This window comes from Dipodomys spectabilis, unplaced genomic scaffold (genome assembly GCF_019054845.1).
Source record: "Dipodomys spectabilis isolate Male_0828 unplaced genomic scaffold, ASM1905484v1 ptg000126l, whole genome shotgun sequence".
In the NCBI taxonomy this organism is placed as follows: domain Eukaryota; kingdom Metazoa; phylum Chordata; class Mammalia; order Rodentia; family Heteromyidae; genus Dipodomys; species Dipodomys spectabilis.
In genome coordinates this window covers 4,090,587-4,117,225 of record NW_024870803.1, presented here as the reverse complement: position 1 = coordinate 4,117,225, position 26,639 = coordinate 4,090,587, and the positions used below count along the sequence as shown (strand labels likewise).

At 49.5% G+C, this 26,639-nt stretch overlaps 1 protein-coding gene across 1 annotated transcript in view; it reads left to right on the top strand.

Annotated features, from left to right (window-relative positions):
• Nucleotides 1-26,639, top strand: part of Igf2r (insulin like growth factor 2 receptor) — an 87,700-nt gene that overhangs the window by 15,345 nt on the left and 45,716 nt on the right. Inside the window, exons 2-10 of the mRNA XM_042689755.1 lie at nucleotides 3,430-3,569; nucleotides 8,336-8,460; nucleotides 9,824-9,922; nucleotides 16,298-16,430; nucleotides 17,892-18,021; nucleotides 19,840-19,945; nucleotides 21,065-21,227; nucleotides 21,376-21,538; nucleotides 22,379-22,482. Coding sequence (XP_042545689.1) covers nucleotides 3,430-3,569; nucleotides 8,336-8,460; nucleotides 9,824-9,922; nucleotides 16,298-16,430; nucleotides 17,892-18,021; nucleotides 19,840-19,945; nucleotides 21,065-21,227; nucleotides 21,376-21,538; nucleotides 22,379-22,482 — 1,163 coding nt within the window. The remainder of the gene's footprint in view (nucleotides 1-3,429; nucleotides 3,570-8,335; nucleotides 8,461-9,823; nucleotides 9,923-16,297; nucleotides 16,431-17,891; nucleotides 18,022-19,839; nucleotides 19,946-21,064; nucleotides 21,228-21,375; nucleotides 21,539-22,378; nucleotides 22,483-26,639) is intronic.

The following is a 26,639-nucleotide window of genomic DNA, read 5'->3' as shown; positions in this document are numbered from 1 at the left end:
TTGCAGATGTTTTCCAGAGCTTTGTTTCTTGTTGAAGTTTTAATTCCGTGGCTTAGTTTTCTTTTTGGTCTACTATGTTGACTTCCTTTTCTTCCCTAAGTCTTCACTGTGTGACCCCAAATACTTTAGTCTAGAAGATAGATATTCTGGGGCACTCTGCGGAGGGGCCTTGCTTGGCATAGAACTCCAACCCGTTATGGAGTTTTCTGATTTTTGCCTGTACATGTTCACTTCAGGTAGAGGATTTTATAATATACTTTTGGACCAAAGTTTATTATTCCTCAAAGATGTCATTACATTTTATTTAGCCTTTAATGTCTACACTGTTTGCTAATAATCATAGTACTTTTAAGCATAAGTGTTAATTTAATTTTGAAGATGAGTTCAGCTCATGCCATTCTGGTGGTTTGGCCTTTAATGAGACATCTGCAGTCTGTAATAGTCAAACATATAATTTCTTAAAAAGTGTTACCAGTTCAAGTTTAGTGTAAAATAGGTGGTGTGTGTGTGTGTGTTTGTATTTGTGGCACTGGGGCTTGAACTCGCCTGAGTACTTTCCTTTAGCTTTCTTGCTCAAAGCTGGTGCTCTCCTACTTGAGCCATATCTCCATTTTTCTGGCTTTCTATTGGTTAATTGGAAGTAAGTCTCCTTCGGATTTGTGTGTCCCAGCTGACTTCAAACCACCATCTTCAGATCTCAGCCTCCTGAGTAAAGTAGGATAGAGGCATGAGGCACCCATTCCTGCCTGTAAAATAGTTTTAGAGAACCATTTACTCCTAGGGGTGCCATATCTCCATGCTGGTTGAATCTTACCCATGTCCTTTCCCTACATAGTACATGATAGGTTTTTAAATAGTGGCCTTAGTTTCCAGAGAGATTATTTCAACTGAGAGTCTGTCCTTGTGACCCCAGAGGCCAGGTGTGCTTGCTTGTTTTGGAGAGGCCGTAATTCAGGGCCGCTGGAGTCAGTGCCCAAGTACCCGCCGTCATCTGCAGACGCCTTGGAGGTGCAGCTTAGGAACAAGCTGTAAGTCCTGTGACCCAGAGTGCTGAGCTCCTAGTGCCTCTGCCCCAGACCTCTGAGTGGCCTAAGGGGTGCTGGGCTGGGTGCCTTCAGCCTGTACCAAGCCAGCATGCAAGTGCTTAGATAGGATCTGCCTTGCTCTCTCTTCCTGTACATCCTGATAAAGCTGGACACACAGTAGGAGATGCAAATAGAGGAAAGATGATGGTTTTTCTGTCTAGCAATTCTTGATTCCAGACAACTGGGACACTGGCCCTTATTTTCATTTCTCTTCTCCCTAACACTCTTTACATTTACCTTAAATATCACTATGCAAAAACTGCTTTGAGTTTCTGGAAAAATCATAGAGTCTTAGGAATCATTGTGGCAATGACTCTAAATGAACCTTTGTGTTCTTACGTTCCTCCAGCGTGTGCTTGGGACTGGGCAGTGCTTTGGTGACAGGCTAAGTGTTTAAATTTGCTGTCCAATAGCCTGGAAAAAGTAGTCACGGCTCCTGAATGAGAGGTTAACATTTCTGTGTAATCACAGTTAACGATAGGAAAGTTTTACAACCCTAAATAAAAATGGTGGCTTAAGGAAAGATTGTTTGTGTTGAGGCCCCCTCCCCTTTTTTTGTTTCAAGGATAAGATCAGAACTGCCTTTTTAAATCTTGGGGTAACTAGGTCTCCTCGCCTCCGTGGCCTTCCGAGCTGCTGCTGTCTGTTTGCCCGTCTGGCTGCAGCCTCATTGCCCTTCTTCCGTTTCTCCAAGTGTGCCAAGTTCATCCGCCTCAGGACCTTGCAACAGCAAGTCTGCTGCCCTAGTCTGTCTGCTTGGAAGGATCTTCTGCTGTATCTCCCCCAGGCTTGTTCATTTTTATCAGTCTGGTCTTGCTCAGAAGACTTGCCAGTCTAAAGAACCCTGAAGTCATTTCCTGCCACATTCTTCCAGTTTGTCTTCAACTGTGTAAATAGCAAGGGAATTGTCCTGTGTGTGTATTTTCTGACCTTCCCACTGGGATTTGTCTGTGTAGTTCATGTGTATTCTCCTTTGCCTTCCCAAGTAAGTACAGAAGTACACACCTGTAATCCTGGCACTCGGAGGCTGACGTAGGACTGCAAGTTGAAGGCCAGCCTGGGCGATGAAGCAAGCTTGTCTCAAAAGCTAAAAACCAGGCAACACAAGAAGAGTTTGTGAGACAAGTGAACACAGATTAATGAAGGGCTCAGGGGATGAGCTTTCACTGGCTTTTTCTGCCCGGCAGTACTTGATTTATTTTCTCATGTTTAATCCTGGTACCGTAGCTAACTAGCCAGTTAGTTACCCATGAGGAATCTGAGTTGAGCAGTCAGCATTTGCAAGTCTGGTGCCTTTCAAGGAACCCGTTGTTGAGGTTTGTAGCCCTTCTGCCGGGAGTGCTGATGTGTGCTTACAGCACTTGGCTTCCGGGAAGGGGGGCTGACTGGTGGGTCGTGGGGCATCATGGCACCTCGCATACCAGTGACACCGCTCACTTCTGTGAGCCATTACTTCATATCATCAGAAGTCCTTCCAGAGGCGATGAGTGGGTTGTGTGAGATCGGTCTCACGTCTGGCCCTCCCCAACCTCCCCCTCTGGGCAGGACAGCCTCCCTAAGCAGTTCTGTGATCTAGTGTCTCCTCGCTTCTCACCATTCTCTTGAATTAATTTTTTTTTTTTTTATTCCATGGCTTTTTAGTCTCTCTCTTCTTTTTCTTTTTACCCTTAAAAAACACACAGACATTATTTCAGGGAAGAGTAGAGGAGTGACACTAATTGCATGGGCAGAACAACCAACCAACCCTTTGTCCCAGTGTGCGGTTTGAGTCATCATTAGCAGTTAGTCGATGGCTACCTTGTGGAGGTTTGCCCAGACCGTAAATTCTTTGCTCCATTCTGTGGTGAGTCAGCCTAAAGCAGAGCTTGTCTGATACTGAGTCAGACAGTTGGGTCTCTGCCCGCACAGCTTATCATGTCATTTCAGGTCTGAAGAGTAGCCGGAACAAGTCAAACCAGAAGCAGGACTGCCTTACCTGTGCCCAAACTAGTTTTTAAATAATAAAGCAAGGGTTTTATCCCTTGGGTTTTCAGCAGCTTGGGGGGAATGGTAGGGTTACGTCATTTACTTACCTGAGCTAATATACTTGAATTAACGGAGAATTTTTAGTATTCTCATGGTCTTTAAGTTCCAAGGTGGCCTTCAGAGCAGATTTCCTGGAGTGAAGCTAGATTTAGTGGTTTCTTTTCAACTTGCCATTCTTGACTTTGGCACTTTTGGCTGAGTGTGTCTTCTAGTTTGTGGTACTTGAAGCCAATATGGCTTGAATGTAAAACCGGAGAGATGTTTAAGTATTGGCAAGTCAGTGACAGTCAGTGACCAGTTGTTTTCCTTTCCTTTCTAGTTATCTATGGGAGGCTGTTGATACGCAGAACAGCCGGGTGTATAAAATCAAGCTCTGTGGAGATGTGGAGATTGTCGGGTGTGAGCCATCAAGTGCTGTTTGTATGTTCGACTTGAAAACACGCAAGTATTATTCAGTCGGTAAGTAAACCTGTTAAGATTCCTACATGGGCAGTATGCATCTAGGTTTGAAAAATGACTTTATGTATCTAGCTATTTGGACGTACCTATATACACAATTGTATATGCTTGCAATATCACTTGTTTTATAATGGTTAAAAATGTTTTATATGGTTAAAAGTGGTGACCATTTGTCTAGTGGGGGGATAAAAACAAGTTACTTCTGCCCAGTGAGTAGAATGTAGGAAGGAGTCAAGAATCATTTGTGTGATGGCTGCTTCCTCTAGCTTCTCATCCACAAGGTTCTTAAGCTCTGCCTTCCTTCATTTCTCCTCCTTCACCTGTTTCTTTTAGTGCTTGCTTCTCTGGCGATGCAGGTCTCGGACAGTGTGCCCTTGCATGCCACGGTCGTTCAGTGTCCTGACAGCTGGCAGTCTTAGGGACAAAAGTGCAACCGTTTCTTACCTCAGATCATGCAGTTTTTCTAAATGTACTTCTCCTGGGTCAGGACCCCTTTCCACTGGTGGGTTGGAGGGGTACAGATGGTGACATGGAGGGAGGGTAAAGGCCAGTGTTCCCCCGAGCGGTGCAGCATAGTGTCTGTGGTGACATTTCTCTGGGACAGTTGAGTGATGAAGTTTAGTTATGGTGGAAGGAAGAAGTGGTGATAGCGTGCGTCTGGGAGCAGGGTGGAGGAGAAGGGACGGTGTTCATAGGAGGCGGCTGGCAGGTGTCTGGGTTTGGGAGGGATGGCTTGGAAAGCTACCTTGTTGCATGGAGACACCACAGTAACAGAAGTAGGAGGTGGGAAATACTGGATCCTCTGGTTAGGATCCGAGTCTTCTCATTTGCTTCTGTCTCAGTGAAGACTCTCTAGGCTGAGAACCAGGGAGAGGATTTGAGGCCAAGGATGGGGATCTGAGAAAGCACCAGGTTGTTCTGAACTTTTGGATGGGCAAGCTTACTATTTGGTGATGTACTTAAGACAACTTGTGGGTGATACCACCGTTCTCTCTCATCTTTGGATGATTGAGAGGACTCTTGGCCAGCGCTCTTCAGGGTTTCAGAAAGGGGAAAAGGCAGTTTTCCTTATAATGTAAGGTAAGTGTGTGATATTTTTGCCTAATGCGAGAGTGGTTGTACTTTGTGACAGTACAATGTAACATAGACTGACACAGATGCGTGCAGTTCATTAGGGAATAGTTTGTGAGACTGGCCTCCATAACAGTTCTATAGGCTTTGAAAACCAGGAAGGAGAGCTGGTAACAGGTTAAGTTGATGATACAGACCACAGTATTCAGGCTTCTTTTGACTTCAAGTACTTTCTTTTGACCCATGGCTAGCTTTCTCAGGTGTTCACACTCCTAGAGGGACAGCTGGCATGTACAAAGCCCTGGAGGTATGGATGATGGCTCTGAATGTGGATAGACCACCTCGGGGCTTCCATACTTACCGAGGATGCACTGTGAGGGTCTTAGGAGCACATCACACAGGTGTAGGGCTAAAAGAGGAGTGGGAAGGAGGTGTGCGGGTAAGGAACTTCCAGTAAAGCAAACAATGTGAAGTTTCAAAACACCCACAAAATGCTGGCCACTAGTGGCTCATGCCTGTAATGCTAGGTAATTAGGAGCTCGAGTTCTGAAGGATTGAAGTTCAAAGCTAGCCTGCACAGAAAAGTGAGATTTCATCTTCAGTCAACCATCAAAAAGCAGTACTGGAGGTGTGGCATAAGCAAGCTGAGAGAGTTCAAGGTGGCATAAGCAAGCTGAGAGAGTTCAAGACTTTGCGTTAAAGGGAAGGGAGGGAAATCCAATTGATGGGGCAGAGCTGTAGGTCTCTATCCTGGAGCGATTCCCTTTCCAGGATGTCCTGTGGAGAGCACTCACAAGGGTCAGGGGAGAGAGGGGCCTCTGGGCCTGCGAGGCTGTCTGTGGGTCCCTGGAGTGGGAAGTGGTGGCCTGCGGTCATGATCTGGCCCAGCCCACCATCTCCTGTGAGCCTCCCCCCTTGAGCCTCCCCCTGCCAGCCTCCTCCCGCGAGGCCCCCCCACCCCCCCCAGGTGTACCGGGCCCAGCCTCTGTGCTCCCCCGACTGGTCCAAAGTCTATCCAGCTTTCCAGTTCTGAGTTCTCCGGACTTCCAACCCGCCTTCTGACCAGACTTCTGGGCTTCCCGGATTTCCCTGCCCCCCCCCCCCCCCCCCATAGCCGACTCACCGTCCCCTGGTTGCCGGGCAACTCCGATGGCCGATCCTGGTTGCAGGCAATGTTCCGATGGCCGATTGCGGTTGCCGGCAAGGTTCCAGTGGCAGATCCCGGTTGCTGGGCAGCTTCGATGGTCGATCCCGGTTGCCGGGCGGCTCCGATGGCCGATCGCGGTTGCCGGCAAGGTTCCAACGGCAGATCCCGGTTGCTGGGCGGCTCCGATGGCAGATCCCGGTTGCTGGGCGGCTCCGATGGCCGATCCCGGTTGCCGGCAAGGTTCCAATGGCCGATCCCGGTTGCTGGGCGCCTCCAATGGCCGATCCCGGTTGCCGGCAAGGTTCCAACGGCAGATCCCGGTTGCCGGGCTTCTCCGATGGCCGATCCCGGTTGCCGGGCTGCTCCGATGGCCGATCCCGGTTGCCGGCAAGGTTCCAACGGCAGATCCCGGTTGCTGGGCGGCTCCGATGGCAGATCCCGGTTGCTGGGCGGCTCCGATGGCCGATCCCGGTTGCCGGCAAGGTTCCAATGGCCGATCCCGGTTGCTGGGCGGCTCCAATGGCCGATCCCGGTTGCCGGGCTGCTCCGATGGCCGATCCCGGTTGCTGGGCTGCTCCGATGGCCGATCCCGGTTGCCGGGCTGCTCCGATGGCCGATCCCGGTTGCCGGGCTGCTCCGATGGCCGATCCCGGTTGCCGGCAAGGTTCCAATGGCCGATCCCGGTCGCTGGGCGGCTCCAATGGCCGATCCCGGTTGCCGGGCTGCTCCGATGGCCGATCCCGGTTGCCGGGCTGCTCCGATGGCAGATCCCGGTTGCCGGGCTGCTCCGATGGCAGATCCCGGTTGCCGGGCTGCTCCGATGGCCGATCCCGGTTGCCGGGCTGCTCCGATGGCCGATCCCGGTTGCCGGGCGGCTCCGATGGCCGATCGCAGTTGCCGGCAAGGTTCCAATGGCAGATCCCGGTTGCTGGGCGGCTCCGATGGCCGATCCCGGTTGCTGGCAAGGTTCCAATGGCAGATCCTGGTTGCTGGGCGGCTCCAATGGCAGATCCCGGTTGCCGGGCTGCTCCGATGGCAGATCCCGGTTGCCGGGCTGCTCCGATGGCAGATCCCGGTTGCCGGGCTGCTCCGATGGCCGATCCCGGTTGCCGGGCGGCTCCGATGGCCGATCGCGGTTGCCGGCAAGGTTCCAATGGCCGATCCCGGTTGCTGGGCGGCTCCGATGGCAGATCCCGGTTGCTGGGTGGCTCTGATGGCCGATTCGTTGCCGGCAAGGTTCCAATGGCCGATCCCGGTTGCTGGGCGGCTCCAATGGCCCACTCACCGGTCCCTTCGACTGCTCTCGAACCCCCGATTTTCCAGTCCCCTCGACGTCTCCGATTTGCTGACTTCCTCGGTTTTCACCCGCTCCGCTCCGCTCCGCAGTGCCGAGTTCTGACTGCGGCTCGCTGCGTCCTGCGCCTCCGCCCCTGCCTGCCTCCCCCTCCCTCCTGCACTCCTCCGCGTGCTCCCTTCCCACCCCCCTTCCCTGAGGCACCCTGCAGGCACCCCTGCCCTCAGGCCCCGCCCCGGCCTCACAGTGCTGCCCCCCCCCCCCCCCAGCCCGCGCCTACGGTTTTTTTCTGGCTTTCCCAGCGCCTTTCGTTTTTTGCCGGAGGGAGGGCTGTACGGGATGGGGGGGGGGGGGGGATCAGGCCGTGAACCGCGCTGCAGTTGACCCAGAGGTCATTATCTGACTCGGTAAGGGGTCAGGCGCAGCCCAGGCCCAGAGCGCCACCCCGGGGGAGAAAGCGCCAAGGGACCCGCAGCAGATCAGGGCAAAGGGAGCGCCATCCATCCGTGCTGGGCCCTGTGGGGCTCGGGCAATGCACCGGGCACTGGCGGAGGACGAGGTTCCTCCTTGTTTGCCTTTTTCTGCTTCTGCTGCATGATCTCCCAGTCCCTCTGCTTGTGCCAGGCGCAGAAAGCTCATTGTCTCTCTCTTGCTGGAGCTTGAACTTGGGACCGGCACTGTCCCATCTATTTTTTGGTCAAGGCTGTCAGGGTACCACTTGGGCCACAGCTTCACTTCACACTTTCCTGCTGAGGCTGACTTTGAATTGTGACTCTCAATTCTCGTCCTTCTAAGTAGCCAGGGTTATGGGCAGTTAATTTATCTTTACGTTTTCAGAGATAGATCCTGTTTGTGCATGATGGGTGGGAAGAGTGGTAGTGAGAAAGGCAGCGGTGGAGGCTTGGGCACCAGTGTGCCGCTATGGCAGCAGCTGAGAGGGTCTTGAGTGGTAGCAGAGATGGTGGAGTGTGGACGGGTCTGAACTGGAGGGACTCTGCAGCAAAACGTTCTGATGTACTGAGTGTGACAGAAAAAGAGAAGATAATGAAGTCATGACTCTGCCCAAACAGCTAAGGGTGGGTAGAGTCACTTCCTGAGATGGAGAATTCTGGTACTGTGATTGTTTCGTAGGATTATAAACTTTCAGATATAACTCATAGTACCACTTGTAACTTGGTTGTTTATGCCTTGGAATATCTGAAGAGAACGTGGGTTTTATGTCCTGCCTGTTGATTCTCTTTCCTCTTCAAATAGGAGACTCTTTTTTGAAAAGCACGAGCAGATCCCTCCTGGAGTTCAACACGACCACGGCCTGCCAGCACGCAGGCCCGGGGCACCAAGTGCAGAGCACCATCACCTTCCTGTGTGGAAAGACACTGGTGAGTCCTGCGCTGCTTTGTGACAGTGCCTGCCCTCCTCACCGTAAGTCCAGGCTTAATAACACATGACTGTATTAGACTATGAGGAAACCAGATCTCCAGTTAAATCACCACCAAGACCCGTAAATAAAGGAGTCCTAAACTTACAAGTTTAAAGTGAAATTTGAAGTACAGTTCAGAGCCATTCTATTTTGAACCGCAAAGCCCTGGGTTCTGTTTATGTCACAGGCATACTTTTCTTCCTTATACTTCTATCCCTAGCAAGCATTCCAGTCTTTTATTTGGGGGTGGGGGAGGAACCTGGGGATTGATTGTGCTGGCTAGACAAATGCCCTGCCACTTGAAGTATGTACCTAGTCCCAGTATTTCATCTTGATGGTTTTGGGGTGGAATGTTCAATTTTCTAAAGCAGAATTCTCCCCTTCTCATTTATATTGAAACTGAGAGACCTGATTGGGTCAGAAGCCCTAGCCAGCAGGGAGGGGGTTCAGTACCTGATGCTGGGTAGAGACACAGTTGGGTGAAGCACAATGCTTATCTTTCTTACGTGATTTGCAGGGTTTTAGAAAGGAACTTGGAATACACAACTTCTGAGCAATAGAACTAGTTAGTATACCAGTGCTGTGATTGGCTTGAATGGGAGTGAGAAGCCAGGTATTGAGAAGAGTCAGGTTGAGTGAAACCCGGTGACTACCAGGCTTCTTGCCAATATTATGTTAAGAAGTAGTACTGTGAGCCTTGCATCTTTTGTCCCGTAATGTCTGTCTTGATTAGCCTTGGTCTGACCCTGTACCCACGGAGAGCTTGAAAGAGTGTGGTGCCTTGGGGCAGGAGGATTTGTGTGACAGGGTAGGGCAGCTGCTGCTGCACTTGAATTTCCCTTAACTCTGTGCTGGCCCTGAGGGAAACTGTGTGTCCTCAGCCTGAGGCAGTGTGACTGGAGAGCTGCCCTGAGGGTGGGCTCTGCCCAGTGCCCCCACTCCAGATGCACATGGCCTCCCAGTCCTCCTCACAGGAAGCCTGAGGTCATGCTTGCTGGCTTTGCTTTTGTTGGCATTTGGTTCAGGGAACATGGAAGTCTCCATTCCCAGGATCGCTTCCTGTGAGCACACCGCCCTTGCACAGCTGGACGGTCACACAGCTTTACTGGATGCGCTTACGGCTTTGGGCCAGTGGATTTGGGGATGCTTTTTTTTCCTTTGAATTTCTCAGTTTGGGAACCTCTTGATCTCATCTGAGTGAAGTAGTTGTGTCCCTGCTCTTCCTGCTGCTCTTCTTTCATTGGCCTTTGTTGTGTTCTAAATTTAGAGAGAGACTTGATGTATGATGTGGTAACTTACTTTAACCATCTTTGTTTTAATAGGGTACTCCTGAATTTGTAACTGCAACAGAATGTGTGCATTACTTTGAGTGGAGGACTACTGCGGCCTGCAAGAAGGACACATTTAAAGCTAAAAAAGAGGTAACTAGGGAATTTAAGATGACATAATCACAGAGTCTACCTTTAAGATTTGTAATACCAATTTTAACCTTTCAGAGTGAAAATTTTTTAAAAGTTTTTATTATTTTTTTAAAAATTATTTTTCCATGAGGCTTGGACTCGGGCCTGGGTGCTCTCTGGCTCTTTGCTTAAGGCTAACACACTCTATCACTTTGAGCCACAGCTTCACTTCTAGTCTTCAGATCATTAAGTGGAGATAAAAGTCTCCTGGCCTACCTACCTGGGCTGGCTTCAAGCAGTGATCCTCAGATCTCAGCCTCCCGAGTAGCTAGGATTATATATAAAGAACCTGGGTTCTTTAGAATTTTTTTTTATTTGAGCAGAGATGATACGTGATTTAATTGTTAAAAACTTTTCTAGGTGGTTCTAGGCATTTAAAATGTCACAAGACAGTGTAGGGTGCCATAGGCTGTCTGTGTATGATGGAGTTGGGCTGAAGTTTAGATTAATATTATCATTTATTTTTCTGCATCTGTGGTCGACCCCATCCTGATGCTTGTCCCCACTTGTTCTCCATATTGAACCCCTCTCTTCAGCCTTGGAGTGTCTTCAAGATAGCCTCAGAATCTCGGCCAGGCATCTTCACAGTTTACTCCTCAGTTTACCTTAGAGGCAAATGTTACTGCTACTTAATTATTCCCTCAACAGCTCCATACTGTTTCAGTGGTATTATAAGTCCACATCAGATGGGCACTCGTGGCTCACACCTGTAATCCTAGCTCTTCTGGAGGCTGAGGTCTGAGGATCACAGTTCAAAGTCAGTCCAGGCAGAAAAGTCCCCATGACACTCTTACCTCCAATTACCCATTCAAAAACTAGAAGTGCAGCTGTGGCTCAAAGTGGTAGAGTGCTAGCTTTGAGCAAAAGAGTTCATGAACAGCACCCAGGCCCTGAGTTCAAGCCCCACAACTGGAAAAAAAAAATACAAGGTCCTATCACTCCCACTCATGTATAGGATGCTGTTTTGGAATGCATTGTGGAATGGTGGGATTGAGCTTAGTAAAGTGGTTTACTGGGGTGAGAATACTTAAAATAGACTCAGTCACTTTGAAGACACAACACTGGTATGTAGTTAGCGTTGTTAAGTATAGTTGAAATGCCATACAGGGAGTCTCCTGGCATTTCCCTCTTCTCCACCCCACCCTGTGGGTCTGCCCTGATTGTTCCTGGCTGTGGGACACAGGGGAGACCCCCCCCACCCCCTTCAGATCCTGCAGTCCTGGTCCTGCTCAGATAAGATAACTGACTCTTCTCACGGTTGGCCTTTAGGTTCCTGTCCTTATGGGTTGTGTGCAGAGACTGTTGGGACTTAAGAACTAACAAATGGTAGTGATCAGTAATTTTTACTATTGGCCTCATACTGTGTAACTGAAGAGGGCAAAAAGTGTTTACTGTTGAAAAATGAAGTTGTAAATAAATTTTCAGTGGTTTTTTAAAAATATGGTCATCCTTAAAGAGAAGATAGTCTGAAGAGAAAGAGGCAAAATATTTCTTTTTTTTTTTTATAATGTTTTTTTTTTTAATATTTTATTTTATTTGTGAACATACTGTACAGAGGGGTTACAATTACATGGGCAGGATAATGCGTACATTTCTTACCAAGTATTGCAGCCTCCTCCTTTGTTTACCCTTCACATCCCTTCCCAGCCTCCCCCCTCCCCCCCCCAGTCCCAATCCTTCCTCCCCCCCCCCCCCTGCAAAATATTTCTTTCCAGAAAATCCTATAAGGATGCTCAGTGAAGAAAAATATAGAGCTGGAGTCTTGGCTCAGGCGGTAGAATGTCAGGGCTACCAAACTCAAGCCCCTGAATTCAAGCCCCAGTTTAAAGTGGAAAGGAGGCCGATATAATTGGGAAGTGGTGTAAAATTTAAACTCTCGGTTGTAAAACTTAAGCCTATATTGCTGGCAGTCGGAAAAACATCTCAAAGTGACATCTCAAAGTGCAGGGTGGGGTAGGGTGTTCAGGTGGCTGAGTTTTTTAGTTCCTCCACCACACCCCTGACCTTTTTGAGCCCCACAGACATTCTTCTGGGCTTAATTATCCAACCTGCTAGAGACATTGAGGGTTTTGTTTCATCTAGAGTGTCCAAAGTGACAATGGTATCTCCCACTACTTAGGAAACAATGCTTTCCTGGAGAAACAAGTGGCAACTTGTTTTCTGTAAGAACTCCTGTCCCACTCATGACCCAGAACTAAGAATGGTGCTTACGTTTTTACAGGACTATAAAAATGCAGGCTTACGTGACCGACACCTGTGTGTCTCGTCCAGCCTGAAGTCCTTTCCTTGTGGCTTTGATAGCTTTGTGTAGCCAGTGTTCTGAGAGGTCTTTGGGGACAGGGAGCCAGAGTCTGTATTTTTCTCGAAGATTGATTTCTCATAGAAGCTGATCTGAAGAAGCAGGAGAAGTGTTAGCAATTTGTTCTGAGTTACTGCCTCTTTATTTGTCTCTTTTCCTATGCTGTTTTTATTGACTGAACCCATGGTCACTTTCCAGTTTTGAGTTGGTTCTTGCTTTCTGGGGCCCCGGCTCAGCCGTATTCCCGATTGCCCTCTGCCCTTGGGAGAGTTGTTAGAGGGAAAGGACCAGAGAGCGCAGTGACTGCTGGGACATGGGCGGTCCCGGGCTGCACTGTGTATAGGCTTCAGTAGGATCAGTAAAAAAAAATAAATTACTCATGCTTGATGTACTTGGAAAACACTCCTCATCCTCCAAAATACCTCCAGAAGTCTCAGCTGCTTAGCTTCAAGTGTTTTTCTTTTCCATACCTTCCTTTGTCATATTTGCCCTGTTTCCCTGTGTCCAATTCAGAAAGATAGACAGAGATCATGGTAGTTTTGGACAGTGCCATTTACACCTATGCTGTATAAATTCTGGGGAGAGTTTTAAACATAAATCTTGGCTCTTTTTTTTTTTTTTTTTTTGTTGGTTGTGGGGCTTAAACTCTGGGTCTGGGCGCTGTCCCTCAGCTCTTCAACTCAAAGCTGGCATTCTACCACTTGAGCCATAGTGCCACTTCCCATTCTCTAAGTAGTTTATTGGAGATAAGAATCTCTTGGACTTTCCTGCCTGGGCTGTCTTTGAACCATGATCCTTAGATCTTAGCCTCCTGAGTAGCTAGGATTACAGGCGTGAGCCTTTGGCTGGCCAGCCTGCCTTTTTGCTGATTATTTTGAAGCTGGAATCTCACAGACTTTTCTGTCCTTGAACTGCAGTTTTCTGGATCTCCTGAGTAGCTAGGATTACAGGAGTGAGCCACTGGTGATTGGCTCATAATTATTTCCTGAGAATACTGTGTGTATGTCTTTGGTACCTGGAAGTTGCTGGCTTGCTGTGTTCTTGCTAGAGTCTGGCGAGATGCAGTGCAGCGTCCATGTTAGCACAGTGTATAGGATGTTGCTGACAGTTCCTTTCCCAAGCTGGTGAATGTCTCCTTTGCCCTGCACGGTGGGGCAGGAAGTAGGAGGCATTCCTCTGGCGTCCTGGACTGCTATTTGCCACCCACACTCTAGTTCTGTGGAGCACTGTTGGGGTGTTTTCTCTCCTCTCCTGGAGTGACATGGCAGCACAAGGGTGGCACTGCCAGCAGTGGGGGCATGGACACCTCCACCTGGAATCCTCGAAGAGAAGAGTCCTTGCATGAGCTAGAATCAAAGTAGGTTCTTTCCAGAGTGGCAGCTCCCCCCCCCCCCCCTTTCATTCTTGGCCTCGTGCCATAGTGTCTCCATTTCTGTCTCAGGCTTGTATTTGGCTTCTCCCTAACCAGCCAGCTGACTCATTCCCCTCATGAGTGAATGGGCTCACATGATTTTCTGTGGATGACAAGCTTTAGATTTGTGGGATTAGAGACACATATGGTTGCTTTCACTGAACACCAGCTAGCCTGCAGAGATAACCTCCTTTTCTTTTCTGTGCCTTCTGTGGGAATGTGGCCTTCACTGCGGTTCTGCATGCCAGTCTCCTCACTTATCAGGGATTCCTTTGGATTGGGGAAGTTTGTTGGGTGGTGGGAGATGGCTTTGTGGGTTTGGCAGGCCGGAGTTTACATGCTGTGAAGCTGTGCAGAACTATAAAGTTGTTAGATAGGCCCTTCTAGCTCTCTGAGAAATCTCTGGAATCAGGCCCGAGGAAAAGGTCAGTAAGCTAAAGCCTGCCTGCGGATTTGATAGCATCTTCGTAAGAAAAACTTGAAAGCTAACTATTAAGCAGTTAAATTTTGTACTTAGTCTGGCTTATGCATGGCATCAAACCCAAAAGAGAAAATTTTAGGAAGTGTTTCCATGGAAATAAAGGCAACTACTTGGAAATGGTTGCCGGAACATGGATTTTGAGAGTATTCCTTAGGGTATCTTAAAACAGGTCATTTAATCAGTGATTTTCTTTCTCTTGGTAAGTGGAGCCTTTTACTTCTGGGTGCATCTTTGGGCTTGAATGCTCTGTTTCACAATGAGGCAAAGGTTTTCATGTACAGGGTCTCATGACACTAATGAGTTCCTTGACACATTAAGAGAGCCATTTGTCCATAGACACGGCCATAAATTAGAGTGCATTTTCTTGAGTAGATTCTGACTAAGCTGGTGCTTTGTACCTGGCATTTTCTGAAGCCTTGGTTAGGGCTGTCTCCAGGCCGGAGGCCCTGTTTCAGGGAGGGGTCAGGCCAGATAGCAGTGTGTGGTACCACGTGGCATGTCCGTGCTATGAAGAAATGGAAGGCCGAGAAGGGCCACAAAGCGGTCTCAGAAAATGCCTTACTAGGTGGAGACATTTTGTTTGAGGCCCGAAGGACGTGAAGGAGGGATCCAGGCAACCTCCGTTCCTAGGGCGGGGCTGCAGTGGGAGGTTGCCAAGGCTGTGTGGGGTGAGCAGAGGGCAGAGGAGGAAGAGGCTTGAGTGTGGGGACGGGGGAGGGGACCAGACTGGCCTCCTTTCTATTCTCTGCAGAGTGGGAAGGTGCAAGGACAGGTGTGGGCCGATCTCTTTTGAAAGCTGAAGCCTGTGGTTGTAGAGACTGGGTGGAGGCTAAGGGTGTGGCCATGCTGTAGCCAGAGAGACTTGGAGCAGGCAGGAGGACTGGAGGTGGGGGGGGGGCTGGTGGAGGAGGGGGAAAGGGAGCCCAGGATGGAGTTTGAAATCAGGACTGCGGGGACTTGCCAGTAGGTACGTGTAGCATCTAAGAAAGGGGGGCTATGCCAGAGCTCACAGTCTTTGCCTGAGAATCTGATTGAATGCTTGTCCCGTTTGCTGACGTGGGGAACACTGGAGTGAGAGCGTGTTTGGGGGAGAAATCAGAGTCCAGTTTTAAATGTTAAACCTGAATTGTGTGTCTGAGAGTGATGGTGGTTACACTTAATGACAGCAGAGCCACCTGTAGTGTACATCAGCCCTGAGAAACCATGAAGCTCATCCTCTCCTTCTGATACATGGGGAAACTGAGGTAGTTTGCTCATCCAACGTTGCTCAGCAACGGAGCTTGAGCCTGAGCACCCTGTCTCGAGTCTGTGCTCACAAACGCAGCTGTTCTGTTGGTTCCGCAAGGCAGGAGTTACAGGGAAAGGTGAGAGCTAGAGTTCTTGGGCTGGGGTCACCAGTAGGGATTTAGGCTACATTCCACCGGACACCAAAGGGTACGTAGACAAGGGGGTGAGGTGTCCTGGGCCTGCTGTGGAGACCTGTGTTTAGCGAGCCAGAGGGATGCTGAGGAATGTTTGAGAAAGAACCTGCTGCGAGGCACTGCTGGGGGGTCCAGGACGCAAGGGGCAGAGCTAGCTGTCCAAGGCAGGCCATGGTTGGAAACATGGCGGGTTCTTCAGACCAGATAAGGCTTGGAAGACTGAATTATAAGCCTCATCTGGCAGCTGTCAAAGTCCCCTGGCAGGTGTGGCCTTGATGGGGAAGAGACAGACACCCATCTGCTAGCATTCAGGAGGGCACTAGGGAGAGCAGGGAGTGAGGAAGAAGGGTTGGTGCATAGGGATGGATCAAGGAATTGAGCTGAAAGTTGCACAGATGTGAGGGTAGCAGTGGGGGATTCAGAGACAAGCATGGTGGTAGGTATTGTACTGGGAGAGGTGGTGAGAGGGAGAGGCGGGAAGAGGGGTGGTGCCCTGAGGAGGCAGGGGCAGAAGCGCAGCTTCGAGTAGGTGAGAACAGCACTAGAAACCACAGAGGATGGCACCCTTGTCCACCCTTTTCACGGGTCCTTCGTCCTCGGCACCATGGCCTGGAAGGCCACGGGAACGGAGCCCAGCGCTGTGTGGTATCGGCCTCAAGCTTGTCTGACCACGAGTCCCAGGGTGTGCGATGAAGGAAGGTTCTCTCTTCTCCTTCCCTCCCAGGTTCCATGCTATGCATTCGACGCTGAGTTGAAGAAACACGATTTAAACCCTCTGATCAAGCTGAGCGGAGGCTACCTGGTGGATGACTCTGATCCCGACACTTCCCTGTTCATCAACGTGTGTAGAGACATAGGTGAGCGTGATGGGTGAGGGGCACGGAGGGCTGCCCTTCCTCTCCCGTCTTTGTTCTGTGTGGAAAGCCGTGTTACTGATTAGGTCGAACTTATTTCTAAATAGTTACAATAATAAATATACCCCTAAATGGCTCCCCAAACTAGCCAGAGATGAACTTCACTTAGATTTTTTGTGTGGTCCCTTTGTCAGGGACAGCCTTTGCCCTTCATTTTCAGTGGGTCAGTCATTCAAGGTTGGTGTTAAAGTTGAGTTCTCGTGGAATATTGACTTCTGAAACAGGCTGTTTTGATTTGGAAAACATTTAGATTTCTGGTCTTTTATCCTCCTGAAGATTATCTGAACTCACTGGCCATTGTCTTACAAACATTACTTTTTCTTTCCCATGAGTAGCAGTTTTGGTTGAATTTGCTGCATTGGTTCTCAGAGTAGTGTTGATCTCCCTGGCTCCCCATTTTGTATTCACATCCTCTGCCCTGAAGTGACCTTGGATGTGACCCTGCTGCTTTCGTGGACAGAGAGATGTATGGCCAGGTGTCCATCTTTTGTTTGCAAGCACATGCCTTTCCTTTGCCTTTGGGAACCCAGGCGGTGTGACCCTGAGGGCCTGGGCGCAGTGGCACTGGGAGAGGAACCAAGGGGCCATCACGTGGCCCTTGGACTCTGCCGTGGGCCACAGGTTTGCTGCCCTGCTTGTTGGCAGGTGACCCCCATGGCAGGAGGCAGGGGCATCCTCTCCCTCTGCCCGGGAAGCGGTGGCTAACCCCCACCCACAGGAGAGTTTCACCACTTCTGTGGCTGGGCATGTTTTGAGGTTCTGGATACTTTTGTGGAGCATATGGATAGGTAGGAGGAGGTATGGAGTGAGCCAGCCAGGTAGCCTGTGCATTAAGATGTAAGAGTCGGGAAACACAGCTGCACTTGCCATAGCTGCCTGCTGTGGTTTGAAAGGTCTAGTGTATTCAGGATGCATTACTGTGTTTCTGTCCTCTCCTCCAGCCTGTGAAAGCACACACCAGCCACTGTATCGGTGTACGGCTAGACAAGAAGAATAAGAGGGAGAGAGGGAGGGAGACAGAGAGTGGGAGCAAGATAGGCTAGACCAAAGTGAGTAGAAGAGGCTAGAACAAAGTTAGAGAGAGAGAGAGAGAGAGAGAGAGAGAGAGAGAGAGAAAGAGAGAGAGAGTGTGTGTGTGTGTGTGTATGTATGTATGTATGTGTCTGTGTCCCTGTCTGTGTCTGTGTCTGATCTGTCCACTAGGGCCTATCATGGTCAGGCAGAGCAGTACTTCACATTTCCTCACCAATGCTTTAGAAGGGCTCACCTGGGCCTCTGGGTGGGGGTTGTGCACTTAACTGACTAAAAATCCAGTCATTTGTTTGGCAAGACCCTGGACCTCAGGATACACGTGGGGACTGTATCTGACACATCTGCTTGAATGTCACCTGCGATGTTTTCCAGACTCCCTCCGGGGCTCGAGCCCACAGCTGCGTGCCTGTCCTACTGGTGCTGCTGCCTGCCTGCTGAGAGGAAATGAGGGGTTTGACGTGGGCCAGCCCAAGGATGGGCTGAAGCTGGTGAGCAAGGACAGGTCAGTCATCGACCTCCACTGTGGTTTGCATTTTCAGTCAACAAGGGGCTGGTTTAGGGACAAGGAAGGGGCTGGGAGCCGGAGGACGGTGGGAGTGACTGGAGTCCGTGTGAATAGAATCTGTGTTATATGCAGGGATGAAGATCTTACAGTGAAGCCAATTGCTTGCATAATTGACACATGCTAATAAAAATGGTTAAACTGACTTGTAGAGAAGAGCTTGGGGTCAGTCTGTGAACTTGCTTCTTCCCATATGCTTTTTTAAGGCCATCGGTGACAACTGAGTCTCATCAGACTTTTCTTGTTGCTCACTTTCTAGTCCTATGGTACTCGTGGGAGTAAATGCAGACAGTGGTCTAGGCCACATCCCAGGCCTCTGTTTGCTTTAGGAGGTCATGTCCCCTCAGGGGGCTTCTCATGGTTTTCATTCCCTAGGACCAGTCATGTCCTCCATAGAGGGCAGGAAACAGGACTGGCAGTGTGCTGGTTGTCCTCCAGGACAACCTTGCGCTTAGGTCCAGGGCACGAGCACCCCAGTTCCCAGTGGAGAGCGGTTGCTTCTTTGACAGCTTTGTGCCTCCTCTGGCAAGAAGAAGGTTTCTTTTGTTATGTGTAGGTGATCATGTTCTGAACAGGTTTCCTCTTCTCCCTCCTGGGGCCTCTCATAGGCCTTGTTTTGCTTGGCTGTGGTCTGGAGCTGTTGCTGTGTTGGGGAGGCGTGAGGACTGATGTGCAGTGCGCATTGCTGTTTTGTCTGCAGAGGACACTGCAGCATGGCCTAAGTTAAAAATGCTGGAATTTTCTATATACCCATCCATATTAATTTGCTCAAGCTGACAGGAAAATATTGCATACTGTGGGGCTTAAGCCACAGAACTTTTATTTCCTCACTGTCAGGTCACAAAAGTCTGAGGCAAGGTGTCAGCTGGGTTGCTTTCTCCTGTGGCCTGTCCCGGGTCTTGTCTCTTGTCTTCCTTTGTGTCCTTGCGTAGTCTTCCCCTGTGTGTGCTGTCATGTCTTCTTGTTAGAAAGACACCAGAATTGTTGGTATAGAACCCACTTGTCTAACTTTCTTTTTACTCTTAGAGTCCCCGACCCTTCGGGGCCACTGCTGCAGCATGTGGACCATGAGGCCGAGTGTTGGGAGTGACAGGCCAATGACTCAGATCTGGGCAGGCTGCCGAGGTTCTAGAGAAATGTGGGCCATGAAATGTGGGCAGCAATGTGTGCTGGACGGGGAGAAGAGGCAGGGCATCTATTTTTAGCACTTGTGTTTTGGTGCATGGGATGCTGGGCATATCCACAGCAAAGGCAGGGGCCCTCTGACCGGTGCTGACCATCCTGGCAGGCCCTCGCCGGAGATCTCTGGGTGCTCAGGAGAGCCTGGCTGGTGCTGCTGGGCCGGCTGCTTGCACCCTATGAGCAAACTTTTTGGCTTGCACAAAGTTGTTGTTTCAAGAGGAAAAGATTGCAGCCTTGGGGACAGTAGTGCCCTTGGCCTGCTCTGCTCTGCTCTGCTCTGCTTTGCTCTCTCGGCTTTATGTCATTTATGAAAGTATTCATTTGAAAGCTCAAGCAGCTCCCCTTAGTCTTTTAAGTATTTTCAGTTTATACTCTGGCCATTTTATTTGACTTTTAACAATAGGTTGCTTTTAAGCTGTTTTCTGGAATGGAAATGGAAGTTGTTCTGTGCTGTCGCTGCTATAGTTTGTTTCTTTTGTCCTCTCCTGCGTCCCCATGCAGTAAGTGCTCAGGATAGGATGTTAATTGGAGCCTGCTGTATGTGTTTGTGATTCTCTCTGTGTACGGCTCCCACAGGCTTGTCCTGAGCTATGTAAGGGAAGAGCCAGGGCAGCTGGACTTCTGTGATGGCCACAGCCCCGCGGTGACGATCACGTTTGTGTGCCCGTCTGAGCGGAGGGAGGTGAGTGCTTTCCTCAGGGTGGCGGCAAAGCTGTAAGCTCAGCCCGAATCCCTCGTGTGACACACATCCGTGTTTTGGGCGGGCGGGCGGGCAGGCGCGGGGCGGGGCTTGGGATAATCCCAAGGGCCTGGGGCTTGGTGGGAAGATGAAGCAAGCTTCCTGGAGAGCTCTGATCTCGGGCTCACTATGAGAGCTGCTTGCTTCACACTAGGTAGTGTGTGTGTGTATGTGTGTGTATTCTAGACAGTATTCTGTCTCACTGTAGACCCATGGTGGGCTAGAACTCAGGATTGTCCTGACTGATCTTCCAAGGGCTTGGATTACAGGCATGTACCACCAGTGCTGGCTGACCATGTACATGGGGTAGGAGGCATACCAAGGAAAGAAGGGACATGGTTTCTCTGGGAGACATCTGTGACCCCTTTCTAAGACTGGCCAGGTGTCAGTTACGTGGTGCCTGCCCTCAAAGCTGCTCTGAGCTGGGCATGGTGGTACAAGTCTTTAACCCTAGCACTCTGGAGACGTTAAGAATTCAAGGATAGTCTGAGTAGCTTAATAAAACTCTACCTAAAAAAAAAAAAACAAAAACAAAACAACCCCATAACACTATACAAACCACAAAACAGAACGGGATAAAGCTGTTGTGGGTGAAGACACATTTAGTCATAAGCCTTCACTCCTCCATCTTGTGGCTTTTGCAGTTGAGGCTTTTGGTGCTTGCCCTTGGGGTGAGTCCTGGAGGGCGCTGGGAGGCTCTCAGTTCGGGAGAAGACCGCAGTGGTTCTCTCGGGCTGCCTGTGGGGTCATGATTCTCTGTGACCCTCACGTCAGGATACCTGCACTGGCTGAAGTGTGAGTGTTGCTATGTAGCGAGTTGAAAGTAGATGGAGTCGTTCTAAGTCAGATGGAAAAAAAATTAAAGTTAAAATACGATAGAAGTTTTAAAAGAGGTAAAAGTAAGTTTCTATAAGTCATTTAATCATTGTGTCAAGTTTGATTCAAAAACCAAGAACAGAAAAATAAAAAAACCTAATCTGTCGGTGAGCTTTCCAAAGCATTGGGCACGTGCATTTAAGATGTTGTTTAGAACTCTTTGTCCACTCCTTTTGCTGCTGGTAGGGCACCATTCCCAAGCTCACTGCCAAGTCCAATTGCCGCTACGAGGTTGAGTGGATCACCGAGTACGCCTGCCACCGAGACTACCTGGAGAGCGGAACCTGCCTCCTGAACAGCGAGCAGCACGACATCGCCATCGACCTCAGACCCCTTGCCCAGCAGACCGGTGCGTGGTCCCTGCTCTGCCTTGCTTCCGGCTGGGAGAGGCAGGGCCTCACTGGACTGGCAGACAGGGGTCAGGTTTGCCTTCAGGAGTGCCACGCTGTGTGTGCCTGTCCATGGAAGCCAGCTCTTCTTATGTCTCACATCTGTAGGGTACTATGTTGCGGATGGAAAAGAATACACATTTTACATGAGTGTGTGTGGAAACGCTGACGTCCAGATCTGCAATAACAAAGAGGCTGCAGTTTGCCAAGTGAAGAAGACTGATTCTACTCAAGTCAAAATATCAGGAAGACACCAGAACCAGACCCTCCGGTGTGTAAGCCCTGCCTCGTGGTTGTCACTTGTGTTGTGTGTGCAAAATTCCTCCTTCGGCTCTCTGAGCACCGGGAAGTTCGGGCCAGCACTCCTTCCGGTATGACTTGGGCAAGCTGACATTTGTTCCTAAACAGCTGGATGCTTTTCCTGGTTTTATAAGAATGGGTCTGTTAGAACCATTGATTTTATAAGTCTATTGTTTGTAGGGAACTATGCCGTAGGAAATTTATGTAGTTTACAGTTGACATACTCTTGTATTTTTTCCCCCAAGGCCTATTTATTTATTTAGCTGCTGGTACTGGAGCTTAAAGTCAGGGCCTCATGCTTGTCTTTTTCCATGCATGGATGGTACTTTAAGTTCTTGTATTTAAAGCTTATGTTTGTGAGGAATCTTGATTTTCTTTGGGCATTTTGAGAACCTGAAACCCTGTTAGCTATATATACAAGTTGAAAATAGCTCCTCAGTGCAGTTCTTGTGACCCTAACTTGTTAATTCCATCAGAGAGCATTGTAGAGGTTTATTGTTGTCCAGGACCGTTGAGGTAGGAGGTGCTCTGGACAGCTGCTAGAAGGGATGTCTGGTTCCACGGCATTTGTTTACTTTGTATGAAATCCCAAACTGAGAGCAGGAGCGCCCTCCTCCTGGCCGTGCTCTGCCGGCACTCTGGATGACGGCGCTGGACATTGGAGACGTTTCCTTACAACATTTGCCCAGCTACCTTGAGAGTTTGCTGTTTCGTGCCAGCATGCAGAAGGGTTCATAAGCAGTTTGTAAAACTTGAAGTTTCTATCTTGGTTCAACAAACTCCATTTGTATGTATATGCACACAAATCTAGGTACTCAGATGGAGACCTCACCTTGATATATTTTGGAGGTGATGAATGCAGCTCTGGCTTTCAGCGGATGAGTGTCATAAACTTCGAGTGCAATAAGACTGCAGGTGAGTGTGTGCTGGACCTGAACCCCTATACTCTGTGTTGAGGGGTGTGTGTGTGTGTGTGTGTGTGCTTGCGTGTATGCGCATTTTATTGACAGCAGAATGCAGAATGAAGCAGTCTGATGTTCTCCTTTGGACTTGGCCATCTCTAGTCCTTAGACTGAGTTTTTCTTTTGGCATAAGAGCTCCTCCCTCGCCCTCACCCCTCCCACAGCACATACATCTTGTTTCTATTTTCCTCTGCTGTGTGTTTGTCTTGGGAACAGGTCTAGCCCTGCTAGCTAGGAGAGTTTCTGCCTTGAATTCTTCTGCACAGCTCCAGCCAGGGCAGATCTGGCAGAGGCGACTTTGCTTCTCTGGTGTACCTTCCTTCATGCCGTCATTTAATTTCCTTCTCTCCCCTCTCTTTTCCTCCCTCCCTCTCTCCTCCTTCCTCCTCCCTTTCCTCTCATTCCTCTCTCCTCTCTCCTATCTTTCCTTCTCTCCCATCTTTCCTTCTCTCCCTCCCTCCCCCCCTTTCATTTTACAAGAAAGAAGTTTATGGCTCATGAGGCTGGTGGCTTTAGGCCCCGTGTGGTGCAGCAGCGACCCGGCCAGGGTTTGCTGTATGCCATGATTTTTGAACTAACCTGTTTTTGCAAAGTGATGGCTCTGTTTAGACTTGAGGGTTGCAAGATGTCCTGGGAAATGCTGATTGAAGACATGGTGACTAGAAGTGGCTCTGAGGCATCAAGGTACTTGCTTGAAGATTTCCCACACACATGGCCACTGTAGAGAGGCGACTGGGTTCCTTGGCACCAGAAACCTGCTCTGTTCCTGGGCCCCAGGCTGTGCCCTGGCCCTGCTGATGTGCTTCTGAAGGCCTCTCCTTGGGAGCTTTCAGCCTTGTCTGTGTTCCATGGGGCTCAGGCACAGGCGGCTGCCTCTCCTGAGGGTCTCTCTGGAGCTGCTGTTTGTTTTGTGTGTTTCTCTGGCAGAGCTTGGGCAGTTTGGTCTTTCCTACACAACTCATTGTGATCTGGGAGAGGCCGTATGACTGCACCAAGCGCAGAATGGGCTGAGGCAGCTCAGCCAGAGTCGGGGTACCCACGGGCTACGTGCTACCTTGCAGGCTCTGGTTGGCAGTTGGCAGGGTCTGCTGGTACTGCTCAGTCCTCAGGGCTGCCTCTGTCTTTGGAGCTGGTGGCCTGGCTCTTCCTTATCACTCTCTCATCTACGTTTTTTTAGTACCTGTTTGCTAAGGCCCTGAGGGGTTGTGGAGGCAGATGGCCTTCAGGCATTCTGTAAACAGATAGGAGATAAGACTGTGGTGGCTGAAGCTTTTGCTCTGTGTTGCCCTTTACCCAGAGGGAGGCCTGAGGTCAGTAGGCTGGCTGCGGGGCAGCCCAAAGGAGCAGCTAGCCAGGTGCCTGGCTGGTTGCAGGGGCCAGGTCCAGGCTTCAAAGGCATAGACTTGGGTAGCTGGGAGCAGGTCAGGGATTGGCTGATAAGACAAGGCTGAGTGTGAGCCTGCAAAGCTGAGTGGAGCAGTGTGGAGAAGCTTGTGTCAGCGTTGGAACTGGCTCTGTCTGGAAGTGGCATGAATTCCCAAGCATTCTCAGTCTGGGTGGCAAGTGCTCCCCTCCTTCGTTTGGTTGAAGTATACAGTCTCCTTCCTCGGGTTCTCCACCATTCTCCCTTAATGGGAGACCACCTCCAAATTCTGAGTTCTGCCTTCCTCACTCATGACCCAGTGGGCACTGCTGTTGGGCGCCGGGCGGGGACCCAGCCCTGCTAGACGTCTGCCAGGCTGCCACACTATCGGTTGGCTTCTGTGGTCTGAGCCCTGTTGTTTCATCCTGACCTGGGCCTGTCCTGGCTTCCTGTGGCCCTGTCTGCTGAGGGGTCTGCTAACAACTGGGCTGTGCCAGTCTCATCTCGGGGTTGGAAAACGGAATGGTGACTGACCCAGCGGCAGCAGAGGGATGAGGGGGACCTGACTGGAACATGAAGGAAACAGGAAGGCTGTGGACAGTGAACCATTACTCCCAGAAAGCTGTAGCCACCACTTAAGGTTTGACCCATTCCAGAGGTTGTTTTTCCTTTTCATTATGGAAGTTTCTAGACGTGTAGAGCAGTGGCATTTATATGGCCACTTCTCTTAACAAGCATTGTTTTCCCATGCTCACTTCCTGTACACCCTATGTCATCTATGGCTCGAGCCATAGATGTGACCTCGGCTCCCTTGCAGAACCTGATAAGCAATGAGTGTGTTACTGTGCTGGTCTCATTGTGGCTGGAAGAGACTCACCCAGAGAAAACGTCCATATGAATTTTTTTTTTTTTTTGGTTGGTCATGGGGACTGAACTCTGGGCCTGGGTGCTGTTCCTCAGCTCTTCAGCCCTAGGCTAATAATAGTATTTTACTTTTTTCTTTTTTGCCTGTCCTGGGGTTTAAACTCAGGGCCTGGGCACTGCCCCTGAGCTTCTTTTTTGCTCAAGGCTAGCACTCTACCACTTGAGCCACAGCATTACTTCTGGCGTTTTTCTGCATATGTGGTACTGAGGAATTAAACTCAGGGCTTCATGCATGCTAGGCAAGTACTCTACCACTAAAACACATTTCTCAGCCCTATTTTACTATTTTATTCAAGTTTAAATTTAGAATTTTCAGATGGAAGTTTTTTTTGGCAGAGTTTGTATTTATTGGGTAAGTGTACTAGTAGTGTGTTATTAAATATGAATGGGACACTGGCTCTGTGATAAACATAATGTAGTATATTAGAGTTGTATTTCAGACTCATACGTTGTCAAGACTCAAAGGTACATACATACATCATTTTGACCTTGATAGTTTTTTGCTGTTTGTTTCAATAATCTAGTTTGCTGTAAAGTATGGCCTTATTTTTCATGATCCTGTCCAATAAGAACTTGGGATAAATTTTGGGAACAGTAGAGTATATTAGGATAGGCTAATAGAAGAACCCACCCACAACTCCAGGTTGCTCGGAGCATGCATAGTGTGGGTTGCTGGGGCCGGAGTCTGGTGGGAGCTCCACCCCACGTGATTGTTCAAGGAATCATGCCTTTTCTGTACTTTTGTACTTCTATCAACCAAAGTCTATGCTGACTTGGAATAGCATTGTCTTTTAAACAATGGGGCAAGAATTGAATCATTTGACTTTACAGGCTGAGGAAGCTGGAAAGTGTACCTAGTAGCCGGGCGCTGGTGGCTCATGCCTGTAATCCTAGCTACTCAGGAGGCTGAGATCTGAGGATTGCGGTTCAAAGCCAGCCCGGGCAGGAAAGACCACGAGACTCCTATCTCCAATAAACCACCAGAAAACCGGAAGTGGCGCTGTAGCTCAAATGGTAGAGCGCTCGCCTTGAGCTGAAGAGCTGAGGGACAGCGCCCAGGCCCAGAGTTCAAGCCCCACGACCGACAAAAAAAAACAAAACAAAACAAAAACACAGTGTACCTAGCCAGAAAATGAGGTGATTTGGTCAAAAGCAGCATTGTCTTTGATACAGAGGACTGGAGGAATGAATGCTAGCCCCTGCTCCTTGGCAGAGAGCTCTGTGATTTCATTAGAAAAGTCCCTTCCTCTTTTGCTAGTCACGAGACCCAGAACATAGGAGCCCACGTACATGTGTACTGTCATAAAATGGAGCCTGGGAACCAGGCTGGTGTCTCTGGGACCGTGCATGAGGCAGAGATGGGGAAAAGCTCCCACTGGTCATGTTGATGAATGCACAAGACCCTCAGACTCCAGGAAGAAAGAGGACAGAGCCACCACACTTAAATGTTGGTGAGAGTGGCCTCATTCCATTCTGCTCAGCTCCTTTGAAGCCTAAGAAGACAGCATGTGTCCCTGCAGATGGTTTCGTTCAGGTGCAGAATCAGGTAAATTGGAAGAGTTCTAGAACTATTTCTGACTGCAGAACAATTGTAACATGAGCTTATCTGATAAAGAAACCCTGTGGATGCTTAGATTATAGAAACTAAGCTTTTCCATATTGTGATCTGCTTAGCTGGCTTAAGCTGTGAATCTCATACTGGATTCAACCATGGGGAAACTGAGGGCAAGTTGGAAAGAGACAAGGGACACAGCTACTGAGCTAGTACGGTGCAGAGGTCCCATCTAGAGAGAGCAGTACTGCTGAGCCATGGACTTTGCCCA